Source organism: Mus musculus, chromosome 4 (assembly GCF_000001635.26).
Source record: "Mus musculus strain C57BL/6J chromosome 4, GRCm38.p6 C57BL/6J".
NCBI lineage: Eukaryota > Metazoa > Chordata > Mammalia > Rodentia > Muridae > Mus > Mus musculus.
This window is the reverse complement of record NC_000070.6, coordinates 63,974,650-63,991,892: the sequence shown is the minus strand read 5'-3', so window position 1 is coordinate 63,991,892 and position 17,243 is coordinate 63,974,650. Positions and strand designations below refer to the sequence as shown.

The 17,243-nt window shown below is 41.5% G+C and overlaps 1 protein-coding gene and 1 long non-coding RNA gene across 8 annotated transcripts in view; one reads left to right on the top strand and one right to left on the bottom strand.

Moving 5' to 3' along the window:
• Positions 1 to 7,162, bottom strand: part of 8030451A03Rik — a 163,826-nt gene extending 156,664 nt beyond the window's left edge. For both annotated transcript variants that reach the window (XR_881356.2, XR_003955431.1), the window contains exon 1: positions 6,116 to 7,162. This is a non-coding gene — a long non-coding RNA (RIKEN cDNA 8030451A03 gene). The remainder of the gene's footprint in view (positions 1 to 6,115) is intronic.
• Tnc (tenascin C) overlaps positions 1 to 17,243 on the top strand; it is an 87,231-nt gene that overhangs the window by 55,123 nt on the left and 14,865 nt on the right. For 3 of the 6 annotated variants that reach the window (NM_011607.3, XM_006537776.1, NM_001369213.1), the window contains 3 exons: positions 8,970 to 9,242; positions 15,325 to 15,447; positions 16,548 to 16,691. In NM_011607.3, the coding sequence (NP_035737.2) occupies positions 8,970 to 9,242; positions 15,325 to 15,447; positions 16,548 to 16,691 (540 nt within the window). Of the gene's footprint in view, positions 1 to 7,160; positions 7,434 to 8,969; positions 9,243 to 15,324; positions 15,448 to 16,547; positions 16,692 to 17,243 lie in introns of all 6 variants that reach the window. The other 3 variants (NM_001369214.1, NM_001369212.1, NM_001369211.1) reach the window with 2 other exon arrangements.

Sequence of the window (17,243 nt, the reverse complement as noted above, 5' to 3'; positions counted from 1 at the left end):
ATAATTTCTTGCCTGAAAGGCAGAGTCTAAAACCTTATGGACTTAGTCTTCTGTGTTTTAAATTTTTTCTCTAATGGTGAATTTGATGATTATACTTTTATATGTAATCTTATTGCTGTCATAGACAGCTCTCCTCTTAGCCACATCTCTGCCTCAAATATGACCTCAGGAGCTTGCCTTAAATAGCTTTCTTATAGAAGTTAGTTGGTTTGATTGTCACCAAACAGTGGTATACTCTATCATCAGTCAACCTGAAACTCTGCCATCTCCAGCCTCAAACAAGGCATCTTCTAATTACAGCACTTAGCTGCCCAGACTGATAGGCAGATAGCGTCCTCAGACCCTGATGGTCCATGCAGTCACAAATACTACCCATTAGAGGTTCTTCGGTCTCCATTGAGCTCCCTTTGAGCAACATTTTAAAAATCAGCCACTGCTCCTTTTTCATCCTCTTACTTCTACCAGATCCTTTTTAATTTAATGTAGGCATCTAATCAAAGCTTTAAAGCTTTAAAGTACACTCCATGCCAAATAAGGGACCTTCATAGTCTGTTTCTCCCATATACCCCTTGCAATCTGGAGTTGCTCTGTGATGAGTTAATATGTCTTGCTTTTGTTTGAAGTCCTAAATCATCTTTTCCTCTTCTCTTTAACAATATCCCCTCACAGAACCCATTCTCACCTGTCTGTAGTCCTTCTAATCAAAGCTTGCCTGTGTCCCATTCAAAGGAATGTCTACATGCTGTTCAAAGTCAAACATGATCTATAGTCTCTTTTCATTTGCCTGGATTTTATATATTGATTGCTACCCTTGGGATGCTAAGAAAGAACCCTAAATTGCAAGCAATAAGTCTCATGAGAAAACCCAGTGGTGCCCATCTTGTTCTTGAGATTTTCGTTTTCTGGATTCCTGACAGATAGGCATCCTGATAGATGTCTCTTTTGACATCTACTCTGTTGAGCATGCACTGTCATCTGCTGTTGTCTGTTCCAAAGCACTAGAACTCTCTTCCCATCCATCATCTTGTCAAAGTTGCAATGCATGTGGTGAATACTCAGAGCATTAAATCTTTAAATATGTCTATCTTTCTTGGAAGTAGACAGCATGTCAAGGAAGTGTTCGTAAGGGAAGTGATAGGAGAAAAATGTCCCTTGCCTGCATGGAACACTGACCAAATCCTAACTAGCATTCTATTTCTGGGTTTTGTCTTATATCTCACAATTCACCATGGTTGCATCCTCTGAGAGTTCACTGAAGGTAATGCTAACCTCTGGAACCAAGGCCTCCCTCCCTCCATCTGCATGATGAATGTGTTAGCACTGCCAGACTCCCTACTGTAGCATGAGAAGAATTATAGACTGTATCTTTAATTCAAGAGATAGCTTCTAAAGCAGAAGACAGTGAAGAGCTGAGTTCCATCTGGAGGACTTTATCCTTTGTGTGGTTGTAAAAACACTGCCAAAGTGGTAGCAAAACTACAGCTTTATCAGCACCTCAGAATGACAAGACAGAAAAGGCATGCCAGCGCTATGACTGTAAGCTGTTTCTGAGCCAGATTGGTGGGATCCTTAGAGACTTTAGAGCATCCATGCCATGGAGTTTTGTAGTTAAATATTGCTCAAATGAGCCTATTCTTATCTCTAAATATTGGAGCTGAGACAAAACAACTCCCAGGTTGGAAAAATACTTTGCCTCTTTCCAACTCTAAATCCTATCAATAGCTCAGTCCTCTAGGGCTACTGATTCTCTTTAGAATCAACCTGGTTTGACATACTTCACATTTGTATCCTTTACTAAATGACTAGGAGTATGGACCTACGTACATCTCAGTTGATACTAGCTATGAAAGCCTATTATGTTAAATGAGTTTCTCATATTACTATTTAAGAAACAAGACTATTTTTTTTTTGATTTTCCGAGATAGGGTTTCTCTGTATAGCCCTGGCTGTCCTGGAACTCATTTTGTAGACCAGGCTGGCCTCGAACTCAGAAATCCACCTGCCCCTGCCTCCTGAGTGCTGAACAAAACATTTTTTTACCTCAACAGAATTTTCTCTTTACAAAGGTTCTATTAAGCAAACTCCCTAATCAAGGAATTTGATGTTTAACTTCAAGTTTTCCTACATCTTACATATCTACTAGACATTTTTAATATAATCCATCTTCACTTGTATAGCATTTGGGGTGAGGTATAGATTTTCCTATTATGCAGGCATTTAAGTTTCCAATGTCCTTGAAGAAATTTCACATAGATGCAGATGCTAGCCTTTAATTTGTGCATCCATATAGATCAAATGAACACTAAGAAAACCCTCCAGAAGCACTTTCTAAAGACTACTCAGTGGGATACCATCTCACTGAGGCATTTAGAGACATTCCTAAGATATGGGATCCATAGCCTAGCAATGTTGGAGTCAACAAGACTGCATAGATTTAGTTATAGAACAAGCTTTTCAAAGCCTTTGAAGGGATATGTGCTCTGTGAATCTTATTGGTAAAAGAAAATGGTTGCTGTTTATGATGGATGCTTCAACATGAAGCTGTCTTTACCTGGGACATCTTGACCTCAGAGATTTTGGCAAATGTAGTCACAATATATTTTATTCGTCCTATCTGTACTTCTGATGGCTGGCTAACTTACCTTTACAAATGGCTCCAAATGTGTTTACACTTTAAAAGAACACAAATAAATGACTGCAGAAAAATCAGTAACTTCTTTGTCATATAGTAAATGTAGGCATAGATACTGCCTGACATTCAATTTTTTCTGCAAGTATTTGGTTAAATACAGACATTCCTCTTTTTCTCTCTTTCTCTCTTTCTGTTTCTGCCCATGTTCTTTCCCTTCAGAGCCAGAACCATAGTTGGGCATGCTAATCTTTAGCAATATTACTCCTGACAGCTTCAATATGTCATGGACCACACAAGCTGGGCTTTTTGCAAAGATTGTTATCACTGTGAGCGATACTCATTCACTTCATGAGTCTCAGCAACTCACAGTCCCAGGAGATGCGCAGCAAGCTCACATCACAGGCTTGGTAGAGAACACTGCCTATGATGTCAGTGTGACAGGGACCACCTGGGCTGGTGACCCCAGAGGACCCCTCCCCTCACACCCCTCACTGTCTTTGTCATTACAGGTATTCAAAGGTTCTCTCTGTCAGTTTAGGAATCTGGAAAAAGGAGATAGGCACTCTAAAGAAAACTCCAATCCCAAACATAGTCTTGACTCCAAATATAAAGGCCTTTGGTTTTAACCTATAGGAAATGAATATATATGTATTCATGTCATATATATGTCATATATACATATATATTCATTAGGATACATATGGTACAAAGTGATATTTTAACATATGTATTTATTGAAGAATCACCAAATCAGATCAAATTAATTTATCAATCATGTCACCTACCTTTTGTGATAATACTTAAAATCTAATCTTTCGGCTGTTTGGAACATCGGCTACTATTAGTTATTATTAACTGAGGCAACTATTCTGCGCCTTGGTTAGCTTATTCTGCACCTCACTGAAGCGTATTCCTACTGGCCAGTTGAACTTTGTGCCTCTTGACCAATGGCAAGCGGCCAACCCCACTTCTGGTGACCAGTATTCTTCTTTCTACTCCTATCAGTTCAATTTGTCAAGATTCTCCATAAAAGGGAGATGGTGAAATGGTTTCTCTTCCTCTTCTTGGCTTATTTCACTTAATGTTCTCCAGGCTTACTTGTGACATCAAGAATGATAGAATTCCCTTCTTTTATGGCTATATAGTATTCTTCTACATGTACTCAGCAAATGTTGTTACTAATGTAGCCATTGAGGGAAACGGATTGCTATGCAATGTTATTTCTAATAGCAGAGAGGCCAAATGTAAATTTCTAGCCACTAAAAGCAATGGCACTCCTGAAAGGAGGAGGACCCTTACAGACCCTCTTGGAAGCTCTTTAGACATGTATAGAGCTTCGAGTATCTTTTGGCCTGTTTTCTAGAATGCTTAATCCATGCAGAGAGTCTGAAGAAAGTGAAATTTAAATTAGCGATGATCTAGAGCAGGAATTATGTCCATAAATTGAGGTATGTACGGTGTAAAGTGCCTAGTGTCCTAGAGGGTCCCCAAATCCTATAATTTGCAATTTAAAAAAAAAAAAAACAACCCAAAGCCAAACAAAAAAACAAAACAAAAACCTTACTCTTAAAACAGTCAAGCACAGAAACGGACATGTTCAACCTAGGAAGATAGATACATGCTAAACTTTATACACTTATTAAATTTGAGCTGTGATGTTTCTATGGATCATATAAAGAGATACTGCCTATTTTCTTTCCTAATCTTACCTTAAGTCGATGGTAAAGGCTGTGCATGGTTTCATAAAAGTAAATCTCTAGCTTGACAAACCTCTAAAAAATGCTTAGAAATTCTCTTCTACTAAACTCTCAGGAGATAGACGTAGTCATGACCCTTAAACTAAGCTAGTCCCTCCCAGAGTCTAAATTACTATAAATGAGCTGTGTTAATAAGTACAGCTAACTAATTGTGGTAGCTGAGATCAAATCTGGTTGATTTCTAAACCTATCCCACATCATCTTACCTACACATAGCCCTGGCAAATTTGTTTGGAGCCTGATGTCCTTATGTTAGGGAAGAGGGCACTCACTGGTGCTGCTGGCCATCTACATTAGGAATCTAGCAGACACAGTGAAAAGTAACCGCCTAGCCTCCACTGGATCCTCTACTAGTGTTATGTCCTCCTGTTGCTTCCCAACAGTATAAGGAGAGTGGGCTTCTTAAAAGTCAATTGGGGTGTAGGTCAAAGTTAAGTCCACATGTCTGGCATGAGTAAGACCTTAGATTTGTTCCCCATCCACAAGCCCAAGGGAAACAATGGAAACATGCCTCACAACTTACTCTTAGAACCCTGGGTATGTTTTAGTCTAAGATTTTAAATATTTTTTTCCTTTCAATTATCAAATGTAAATATAAGCTGGGTTTTTTTTTTAAGTACAGCAGAAAGAATGGGGTGAGAGGAAGACTCTTTCTACCCTGAGCACCCAGAGCTCATCAGGCCCTTACATGTCACCTTCTGAAGGACCTCCCACAAGTCAGAGAGAAGCCAGGGAAGCTGAAAGAGCAGCCCTCAGGAGGGAAACAGAGATCCAGTTACAGAATTGTTTCTGCTAATCCCTGGTGTGAAAAGACTCTACATTTTGAAAGAGGCATACCAAAGAAGAAATGAAAATGAATAGGAAAGACTGTGGGAGGAAAAAAACAAGCCCTTGATTGACTAATTAGCCTGAAAGTACCTGTTTTCTCTGGAATTCACTGCTTTAATAGCATGGAGTTAACAGAGGCCAGCTATCAAAGAAGGGCACCACTTCTCTAAACAAAACCAACATTTGAGAACCTTGTTTTACAAATCAAGACTGTTTGCATGGTAAAAAAAAAATTTCATATTTGCTTTGATAGAGTTACAGCTCTTGGGAAATCTTATGAGAAAAATAAACTCTAAAAATAAACATTAACTGTTACAAAATCAGCACAGGAAGTCCAAGCCACAACAAAGTCTAATTCTCTACTTATGGATGCATTCACTTAGCCATCCAGGTGCCAAGAACTTCTTTTTAAACATTGTCTTTATATCCTAGGGAAATTTGACCATAAGCATTAGTACAAGGTCATTTATCACTTTGAAAATTCTCAGTTAGATGCAACAACATGAGCGAGTGAGCAAGGGAAGGGGAGAAGAGAAGAGAAGAGAAGAGAAGAGAAGAGAAGAGAAGAGAAGAGAAGAGAAGAGAAGAGAAGAGAAGAGAAGAGAGAGAAGAGAAGAGAGGCTCTAAATTACATGTTGCTAAAGCAGACTTGGGCATGGGATTTTCACCCTTCTCCCCTAAGTGCTGAATGAGTATGCATCGGTCTTCTCTCTCTTTTCTATTAGCGCTGTGTCCCCACTCTGAGTGTGTCAGAGCACTTGATAGCATTTACTAATTTTAGCATTGTGTTAGGATGTGCAAAGAATACCAAGCTTGCAGCAAGAAGGCCTTGGAAAAGTCAGAGACTTTCTCTCCCAGTTGATGTCCTGGAGGCCAGCAGACAGATAGCAACACCTACCTTACAGCATCGTTGTGTTAGACTGGATCAACATTCTGTAGCCTCCTCTACTGGGACTTGTTTTGGCCACCATAAGGTCACTTTTTGGAAAGCTCAAGTATGTGAAAAGATCCCTCCACAACTAGGGAATAAGTGGGCTGGGACACAGATAGACAAAACATAAAACCAAGATAACAAAATATGTTCTTGCTTTCTAACTTAACCTAGAAAAACCAAACAACTTAAGAATTGCCAAACTTAGAATTCCTTCCTGGTTTAAGAACATAAATCGTTAATTTGGATAAGTAACAACACAACAAATCTTATTACTCCTGTTATCCAAGTTTATGAACTCAATAGTTGGCCCAAATAATTGTATTCAAAATATGAACCAGATTAAGATATGAAATATACCAGAAAAGTATGCTTGCAACAACCAATTTTTTTTAAAAATCTGATTTGTTTCAAAACAAGAAACAGCAAGAAGTAGATTAAGGTTCCAAAGTGACACAAGGTGTCCTATTTGTATAGTGAGATATGGATGGCCCAAGTTAGGCTCAGCTAGAGGCCTTGCTCTATCATACCTTGCTAAGGTGAGACTTGGGCTAAATCAGTTAATCATTTAGAAACTTTTCTTTTGACCTATGATTGGGAATGATAGTTACTGTACAGTCTTGTTAAGAAATTTACTCTATGTAACAATATCAGGCACCCAAGACATTATTACTAAATATTCCTTTTCTGAGCATTTAACTCATGGGATGCTTGACTCAGAATCTATCAGTGTTCTTGGTATTTGAGCATTTACTCAGAATCTATCAGTGTTCTTGGTATTTGAGCATTTTAACTCATGGGATGCTTGACTCAGAATCTATCAGTGTTCTTAGTATTTGAGCATTTAACTTATGGGGTGATTGTCAGGGAATCTATCAGTGTTCTTGGAGTCAGGAGCATTGAACTCACAGGATGGTTGACTGGGAATCTATCTGTGTTCTTGGGGCTGCACGCTGCCTTAGTCAAATCAGTGCTGCTAACCTGAGTCATTTTCACTCCTCCCTTCTTTCAGAGGCCTTGCCCCTTCTGGAAAATTTAACCATTTCCGACACTAATCCCTACGGGTTCACAGTTTCCTGGACGGCATCGGAGAATGCCTTTGACAGCTTTCTAGTAACGGTGGTGGATTCTGGGAAGCTGCTGGACCCCCAGGAATTCACACTTTCAGGAACCCAGAGGAAGCTGGAGCTTAGAGGCCTCATAACTGGCATTGGCTATGAGGTCCTGGTCTCTGGCTTCACTCAAGGGCACCAAACAAAGCCCTTGAGGGCTGAGACCATTACAGGTATTTCAATTCAAGAGAGCCATCTGCTCCTCTTCCTGGTCCCTTTTCCTGTGTAGTCTGTCTTCGGATCCCTGTGGTTTCTAACATTGTCTGTATTCTCCACTTAATCCACACACGTACCTTGTTCTCTCATGTCCTCCACATTTTCCCTTTTTTCAGAATCTATTGAGTGCTCACACACACCCCATCCTAGAAAGGAGAAGATGGAAACGTGTCTCTTTAATGTCCCAAACCCTTTAGTCCACGTCTTGCCTGTAGCTCTCACGTGCTCACTACAGTCACCTTCGTTTGTGTTCATCCTGGCTGGTTGCCAGCTACATTTCAGCTTTCTCAAAAGAAATATGCCAATGAGTATATTTTGAAAAAGTATTTTAAAATCTTTACTATTTCAGAGTCTCAACCTGTGATCTTAACCAACTTACCCAGTGGTCTTATGATTGGGAACTGAATGAAACTTACTATACAGGCCTTTAAAAAAAAAAAAAAACAACTAATACCAGAGAGATTCTTCAACCCAGACTAAATCCATAATGTTCTCAAGACTAATACTTCCTATAGAAATATCACATTAATAATTTTAACAGTCAGAAAACTGTGTTTCCCAAAGTATTTCTAGAGAAAACAAGCGCTGATGGCTGTTTAAAGATCTCATTTGATAACATTTCATGTTCAGTTAAATTTGGAACTAGGATCTTTGACCACACAGGCTTTTCAGAATCTCTTATTATGCAGAGGGCAGTAGTTCCCAAACTTGTTTGACAAGGAATGCTTTGTAAAGGATGGAGCCATACAACAGGAAGAGTTTGCTTTGAGCACACACACTTTGGGAAACTCAGCTTCAAATTTATTTTGACACTGAGTTTTGTCTAGTTACCAAAATGAAACTCTGGAGTACAAAGTATATATAATGATATCTCAAGAGGTTCTAAGCCTCATCCTACCATCTAAATGGTAAACTAGCAAGGAAATAAAATTAAACAGGATATACTAGGAGCCCTCTTCTGGATAGCAGCTCCGGAGAACAAAGCCAAAAGACCATAACATTCTAAATCATTTTGCTCAGGCTCGAGGGAAATATAATCATCAGAATCGTCATGGACAGCTCCACAGATCATTAAAGTCGGTTTATTTGTCTTTTCAAAAGGAAAAGAAAAGGAGCTCCCAGCAGACCAGCACTCAGCCACTGGAAGACAAAGAGCAAATGTAAACAAGTTATGGCTTTGAACTTGTTTAATAATGCACGGGAGGGGCCAAGGCCGAGTCCAGATGTGGACTGATACAGTTACTTTTAGACAAAACTCACAGATGCAAGCGAATGCTTGGCTTGTATTGAATGTGTCAGCTCCGTGTTTTCCTTCTCCTCCCCCTACTAGACTTTTTTAATGTGGAATGATTTTCTTTCCTGGTATCTCAGGACACTCTGTCTCTGAAAACCGAGGCAGCACTGCATTCTGATACTCCACCAGAAGGAAGACTGCATGGATGGCTAATTAATGCTCTGTCTCCTCCTTCTTCCACCATCTTCTCTCCCTCTAGAAGCTGAACCGGAAGTTGACAACCTTCTAGTTTCAGATGCCACTCCAGACGGTTTCCGTCTGTCCTGGACTGCTGATGAAGGGATATTCGACAGTTTTGTTATCAGGATCAGAGATACCAAAAAGCAATCTGAGCCACAAGAAATATCCCTCCCTTCCCCCGAACGTACCAGGGACATAACAGGTCTCAGAGAGGCCACTGAGTACGAAATTGAACTCTATGGAATAAGCCGCGGAAGGCGATCCCAGCCAGTCAGTGCCATAGCAACAACAGGTACTGTAAACAAGCAGGTGCCATAGCAACAGTGGGATCTATACACAAACAGGAGAGGAAAACGGAAATCCAAGACTGGAATTCTTCTTCCTATAGGGTTGCATAATCACAAGAGCTCTGGAGCACAGAGAGGCTTCTGTTTAGATCCTGGTTCCTTTAAGCATAGACTGTGTTCTCCTGGACTGTGTGGACAAATCTCTGCACCATAAAAAGAGTATGATTTCCTTAGCAGGGTGGTGAGGATTTAGTGATCTGATTCATGTAAAAGTAACAACATAAGACCTGGGATGTAGTAAGGGCGTCATAGTGTCTCTCCTAGATCATCAACTATTAGACATTTAAATTCCAAAAACTTCCTTCTATTGAATAGTATGTATCGGAGAATATGATCCCTTGTTCTTTGGTCAGATGTTACAGTCACACTAGATGAGTGAGGGACAGTGGAGACATGGAACCGAGACCTGAAAGGATTATGACATGTTTATAAAATGTCCCACGTGAGCCATCAGTACTGTGGTTAGCAAACTGAAGGATGGAGCTGGTAAGGCTAGCAGGACGGTCTTCTTGGGCTCACAAATACAAGCCGACACTGCGTGTAAGAGCCCTCCACGGGGGAAATAAGACCCTTTTTCCTATCAGCTATGCTAAGGAGAAAGGCAAAGATACCCAGACACATCATTACTATGGTCATAAAACTTATGTGACTCTTTAGAGGGAGAAACAAAGACCTGAAAATGCAGTACTTTAAAAAAAAAAAAAAAACCTGGAGGAATAGTCAAGATGGCATTGCATAGAGACAACCCCCTGAAAGGAATCTGAGGAAGAATCAGAAAATCACAAGGAAAGGAGAAGCACTGAGAAGTGATGAGCCACACACCAAAGATCTTGGCCTTGTCTATTGATACATCAAGAATCCGAGGCCCAGAAAGCTGAAGTACTGTGCCTAAGGTCAGGCTGCTATAATGGGCTTATTGTGACAGTGTGACTGTAATTATTTTAATAGTCAAACCAGATGACAGGTAACCAGTGAACAGATATACTAGCTATGTCTGACAGATACAGGGAATATTAGTCCAAGCTCCCTAAGACATGTTAAGACATGTTTTATTGTATGGGTATGTAGGAGCTGGTGTGTGTGTCTGTGTGTGTTTGTGTGCCTGGGCTTCTCTATGTCTGTGTATCTGTGTGTGTGTGTGTGTGTGTTCACTTGCATGTAGAAGCCTGAAGTCAACTTCAGGTATCATTCTCAGAAGCCATCGACTACTCTGTCATCTGTCTGTCTGTTTTTCTGTGTGTGTGTGTGTGTGTGTGTGTGTGTGTGTGTGTTTGTGTGTGTGTGTGTGTGTGACAGACAAAGAGACATACAGAGACATTGTGTATGTCCATTTATATATGGTACATATGCATGTGCAAAAGTCTGAGTCTACAGGTACTCATGCCTACATGTGCACAGAGGCCAGGGGAGAAAGTAGGGTGTCCTGCTCTATCATTATCTATCTTGTTCTATTGAGACGAAGTATCTCACTGACCCTGGAGCTGGGCTTTCAGCCAGCAAGCTCCAGGGATTTCCCCTCACATACACACACATAACTAGCACTGGAGTTATACACACAAGGCCACTGTGCCTAGCTTCTTATGTAGGTGCAAGAGACTTCCACCCAGCACCTCATACTTCCCACTGAGCCATCTCCCCAGCCCACCTTACTTTTTTATACTGTACCTCTGACTGACACCCAGGGCTTACCAGTCCAGGTAGACTGACAGGCCAGCAACACCCAGGGATCCAGTCACTGTGTCCCCAATGATTAGAAAGTGTGACACCATGTCCAGCATTTTGCATGGCTGCTGGGGTTGTGGTCAGTCAGGCCATCATGCTTATGCAGTAAGCATGCTGCATACAGAACTATTGTCTGAGCAGCATGGCAAGATAATAGTATTGTGACAAGAGGCAGGATGCTACAACCTGCAAGAATCTACCCATAGAAACTATAGCCAGTGCTTGTAGACATGGAGACAGTGCATTAGTGTGTCGAGAGGAAAGGCACTGCTCTTTCTGCTTACAGTACCCCCCAGTTCACACACTGGTTGCACAGTGCTTAGCATAGCTGTGCTCCAGAGTATCCCACCCCAACATTGATCTCCATCCCCCATGGCTGCCAAAGAATGGCTTCAGATCAGAAGCAGAGACTGATCTTGGTTTATAAACACTGCTCTTCAAAGCTCTGATCACTGATTTTGTTTTGCTGATTTTTTTCCTTCTTCTATAATCCCTGTAGTTCTAAAGCAAAAACAAAAAGAATAATCATGAGTTGATTTGCCTTTTTAAGAACAAAAGAAAAACCAGAGCCTGTTTTGTTAGGAAGAACCCCCTCTTGGGCTTCTCTCTGTGGGGGTCTTAAATTCACAGCCAAAGAGAAAAGCACATATGTGTCTGTGCAGCGTGTGTAAGCAATGTGTCTATGTGTGCCTGCACACCCATGCTCCAGGACCAGGAGAGGCCAGAAGACATGTTGTAAGCAGCACAGCAAGGACATGCCTACCTCATCTTCAGTCCCCAGCTTCAAGTGTCCCTTTTATCTGTTTCCACCCCCACATACACTTCTCTCTCTTCCCCCAAAGCACCTTGAGCTCTCCTCAACAACAGCAACCTCTCCCTCTTACCTCCTGGTAATGGTCTGCTGTGATTCCTCCTTGTAACATATTTCTGTCTGGCTATAAGCTGCCCACCCTTGAGAATCCAGAGCAGCAAGGAAGGCAGTGCAAGCAAGTGGCTAGCCAATGATCTGGGCAAACTCCTGGAGCGTAGCCATGTTTTTCCCATTTAGCAGCTGTGTGACCTTGACCTTGAGCAAATCCCAAGACCCTCATCTGAAAAACAAACTAACTCAAAGGTCAACATAAGATTTAAACAGGACACGAATAGTGAGGGTTTAACTCTTTCCTCTGCCTGTTGCAACAATGCTAGCTATTATATGCTTGGTGAGTTGTCCATTTTATTTTTAATGAACAACAAAAACCAATTCTTAAGAATATAACAGTGGACTCTGACCATGTAGCTGCATATTGATTTTATCTAGAAGTAATAAATAATATCACTCTCTTGTCTCTCTAGAAACATACAAATAGAGAAAACACAACACGTATTGAATTCTTTGAGCAGTAACTTCTTCCTCCTCTAGGAAGATAAACACTTCCACGTCCCTGTGCACAACCATAAAGGTTTCTGCAAAACAGGCAAGCAGTCCCATTAACAGAGAATCGTGACTGCTATTCTCTTCCAGAGACCCTTGCAACCCACCAAAAATGTTTAGGGTAAGGACCTGAAAGTATTTCCTTGGTCTGTCCCAGTATCTGTCCACACACTCATGTTCCTAGGTCTCTCTTCCAATCATGAGGTCTAAAGTATAGTTGTCACCTCTTTTCTCAAACTTCAGAACAGTCTCTACTCTAAACTGCCCATATTTCCCAATCAGGCACCCTCTAAACTCCTCAGCCCCATTTCAATCAAGATAGACTTGAAGCCACACTTACCAAGGTTATTTCTATTCCAAAGTTCTTGCCCCCAAACCCACCAACTACCTCCTAATTGAGCATAAGCCTAATGCATATTAAATAACCAATGCAAGTTTGTAGAATGAGGACTAAGTGTTAGATGGTAGACAATTGCCAATAACAGAAGGCATTCATTATAGAATTTGAGAAGCAAGGTTTTATATGGATAGCAAGCACTTTAAGGGTTTTTATCAAGCCCATGCATTTAGCTACTGGAAGTTCTTTTTTATTATTATTGAGTCTAATTGGAAGGAAAGCATTGTTGCATAGGTATCTCTAACTCTTGCATGTGTGTGTGTGTGTGTGTGTGTGTGTGTGTGTGTGTGTGTGTGTTCACACCTGTGGTACATGTGTGAAAGATGTCTGAAAGATGCAGGTGCATGTGTGTTTGTGCTTATAGAGGCTGTATGTCTTCCTCTATCATATTTTATCTTATATATTGAGGCAAGATCTCACACTAAAACCCAGAGCTTGCCAATTCAGTGGGTCTAGCTACCTGATGCTCATGGAAGGGGAAGAGATCTCTTTCCTCAGCTTCCTGAGAACTTGAGTTACAGACAGGTCATTGTGTCTAACCAGCTTGTATGTGGATACTGGACATCTAAACTCAGACCTTCATATTTGTGCAGTTAGTCTTTTAGTGTTATGCCATATCTCCAGCCCCTCTCCAGCTTTTTAATAGGTATGACTCTGGTGTTTTGTGCTTAGCTATCTGTTGTAGGGCTCAGGACTTGAGGACCCCATAGCAGAAAGCTACACACTGAAGTAACAAACACCTAGGAAGCTCTTTAGTAGAAAAATATCATGCCCACTGCTCCTGGAATTCCATCACGATTGTGACATTGCTACAGATGATGCCTGGTGGCTTTCCTACTATGTGTTACCAAACACATGGCCCTGAGTAAGTCATGGATGAGGCCACGGGTTCTGCAGCATATAAGACAGTGTAGATATTACTGTCATTGTCTAGATGAGAAAACTGAGATCTGAAGAAGAAAGCTTTGTTTATAAGACACAGATTGTGAAATGTAGCATAACCTACATCAGCCAGCAAGGTTTCCAGTTAGAACAAGTCAGTGAATTGAATAAGCAGAGAAAAATATTCCAAGGCAGAGTTCATGTACATCAGTAGGATCTACTCTCAGCTAGACTCATCTAGATCTCTCCTGAGGAGTGTCTTAAGGTTCAGGGTAGACTGTGTAGGAAAAGGTCGCATAAGGAAGAAACTAGAGAGGACAATTGCACCTAGTGAATTCTCTGCATGCCAGAGTCTATACTAAGGGTTTTACATCCATTATCTCTACTAATCCTCAAAACATTCCTGTGGGTACCACTTTCACCATTGGAAGGGTGTAGCAACTGAAGCTCACTGAAGGGAAGAGACTTGTCCCAGGCTGCCCAACCTCTCAGTGGTGTTTGAACAATTAAGATCTTGTAGGTTCCTCAGACTCTGTGGCTTGAAAAAGAAAAGATTTGCCACGTACAGGGAGAATAAAAAGAAAAAGAAAAAAAAAGGAGTGGTAGCCGCAGAGATCTGGGTAGTTTCTGGGTCACAGGAAAAAAAAAACTGTAGGAGCAGATGTGTTAGATGAGAGAAAAAGACAGAAATGGGTATGGAAAAAATTCTCTCCGAAAACCTCTACGTGTTTCCAAGCTTAATGACCAAAACGGGCTGAAGCAGGGAAGTAGTGAGGAAGCAGGCTCCCTTGAGACTGGAAATTGTTTCCTGAGTTAGCATGGTCAGCTGAAGCAGGCAGAATCCTAAGCCAAAAAACACACAGAGAGAAGCCAAAGGAATCCAGATTTGGGGAGGAGAAGGGAAGACAGCAGCCGGGCCCCTCTAGTCATGGGCTGCTTCTTGCCAGTGGACCCAGTGTCCCTGGTGTAGGTTTAGTTATGACCTGACCTTGCTTCTTGGCTTTGGATCTCCTTGAAGATACATGAGTGGGCAGTCAAAATTAGCTTCCAATGAGCTTAATTTCCGGATGCCAGGCTGCCCAGTGCAGTGATCCAGAAAGGTCCCATCAGAATAATGTTAGTTGGAGAAGGGAGGCTTACTTTGGTCGTTTGTATAATGACTACAACCGAATTTTCATCTCATGCGTGTTTATATGAGAAATGAGCTCTATAAGAAAGAACCATGCACTTTTATATCTTACCATTAAAAAAGAAACGTAAAACAAACATCTGGAAAAAATGCCAAAAATTAAATCAAAATAAGTTATTCAGATCTGTGAAGTCACTCTCCTCTCCTCTGTGGAAACTGGCCAATGTGCTAACATCCATCTTGCGTGAAGCCAATTGACCATGAAGCCCACAGTCACCTGGTCTACGTGGTCACTGTATCTGCTGTGAGTTTTCTTTCATGTCACAGTGTAACCATGTATCATGCATTCTCTATTCCTGAGGCTCCGTTCAGTCATCAACTCTAGATACTAAAGGCTCCTGGGCAAGGAATCCAGGGGAAAAAGCTATTGATGGACAACATAGGTAATGTTTCAGGGTTTCTGTTTTGTTTTCTCCTTAACAGCCATGGGTTCTCCGAAGGAAATCATGTTCTCAGACATCACTGAAAATGCAGCCACAGTCAGCTGGAGGGCACCTACTGCTCAGGTGGAGAGTTTCCGGATCACTTATGTACCTATGACAGGAGGTAGGGAACCTGGAGGTGGAAGACGGTGGGGAGAACATGCAACATTAGGGTTAAATGGCAAATGAGACCCTGGGTGTTCTTATCAGACTTTCTTCAAGCATTATGGCTAATGAAAATCACTTCCCTCCTTCTGAGATCATCTAGAAAGATGCCCTTTGTAAAGACATTTTGGAAACTTGGAAAAAGTCACCTTATTAACACTCTCTGTGACCTTGATATTGTAAAATATTTTCAAGGAAATGGTTCCCTAGTACTTTTGAACACAAACACAAGGGAATTTATATAAACAATCTTTTTTTTTCCCCTTTGATCACAGTCATCTGGAAAGCTGAGATATGTGTGAGGTTTTACCCTTAGGGACCATATCCTATCTCACTACAGGATAGAGAACTGAGTCTTAGCAATGTTAGAACTTGGAACACATAGACTTTAATGAAGACCTCAGGGAAGTATAGTTCGAACACAGCCTAGCAGGTAGTGAGCTGCCTCTTGTTGGAGGTTTGAAAAGACAGGCTGGTTGGTAACGGCAACACTGTAGCATCTCCATTTGGGCGTTTGGCCAGCTGGATTGCAAATCCTTCACTCTTCCTGAAATTCTAAGAAATATAAATTCCAGACTTCCTAATAAATTTAAGAGCACACATTTAACTGGGACCATCTTTTTTATCATGACTAAAATCTCTCCAAGTAAGGGGGTCTATAGCATCTTAAGTCAACCCAATGAGTTACATAGCTTGGATCTATGCTACATTGTGAGCTTCCCATATAGTGCATGGAGGGACAAGAATAAGGAAAATAAAATTTGTGCAACATGCCAACTCCTTCCCGAAAGGAAACTTGCCATTTTTAGTATACTGTGACTTCATGATTTTTTCCTTTCCTGACTGGGTTTTTGGCATCTGCACCAATGGAAAAAAACATTATACAAAAAGTAAGGTCTTGTCCTTCATGCCAGAGGGTGGGATGAGAGGAGAGGAACTCCAGAGAATGAAATTGAATAAAGATATAATTTAATTTCCAAGTTGCATCCACCCGGTTTGGAGGCTATGACAAGGAAGTGTGGAAGAGGCTCCCCTGATCTTGCTTTCGCTAATCTCCAGGTGCCCCGTCCATGGTGACTGTGGATGGAACAGATACTGAGACCAGGCTGGTGAAGCTTACCCCGGGTGTAGAGTACCGCGTCAGTGTGATTGCCATGAAGGGATTCGAAGAAAGCGATCCAGTCTCGGGGACTCTAATCACAGGTGTGTGTTCCCCCATCATGTTCCATCCTTGCTCTTGGCATGTTGACTCGTGACTGAGAACAGCACAAATGCTTGCTCCTGGAGTCCCAGTGGGAAGTGAGCTGGAATTAGAGCATCCAGCACCTCCCTCTGGCTCATCCTTAGCCTCTAATAAACTGGGTTGCCCCAGAGACATCCTGAATGCCCTCTGGCCTCCATTTCCTCTGCTACTGTGGAAAGGAGTGAAGTATAGGAACCATACTGAGCTGAGACCCTAAATGTGTTAGCCACGTGAGTTGTCAGTTAATTTCTCTGGGGTCTGATGAACTTCTCTGTAAAGTGGGTATGACTCTGCTTCCCTTGTCAGTGTTGCAAGGGGTCAGTAAGCATAAAGACAACTTTCCCTGTCACCTCACTCCTTCCCCCTGTTGCCTGGAATCATTGTGATCACCTCCCGGGACATGTGCTTCTGCAGATATGGGATGGGGAGGACTGTGGCCACGCTGTCCCCTGTTTAGCAAGGGTTGACCTGATGCACTGTGTCCTCACTGCCGTAGTCATTCCAAGCTTGTA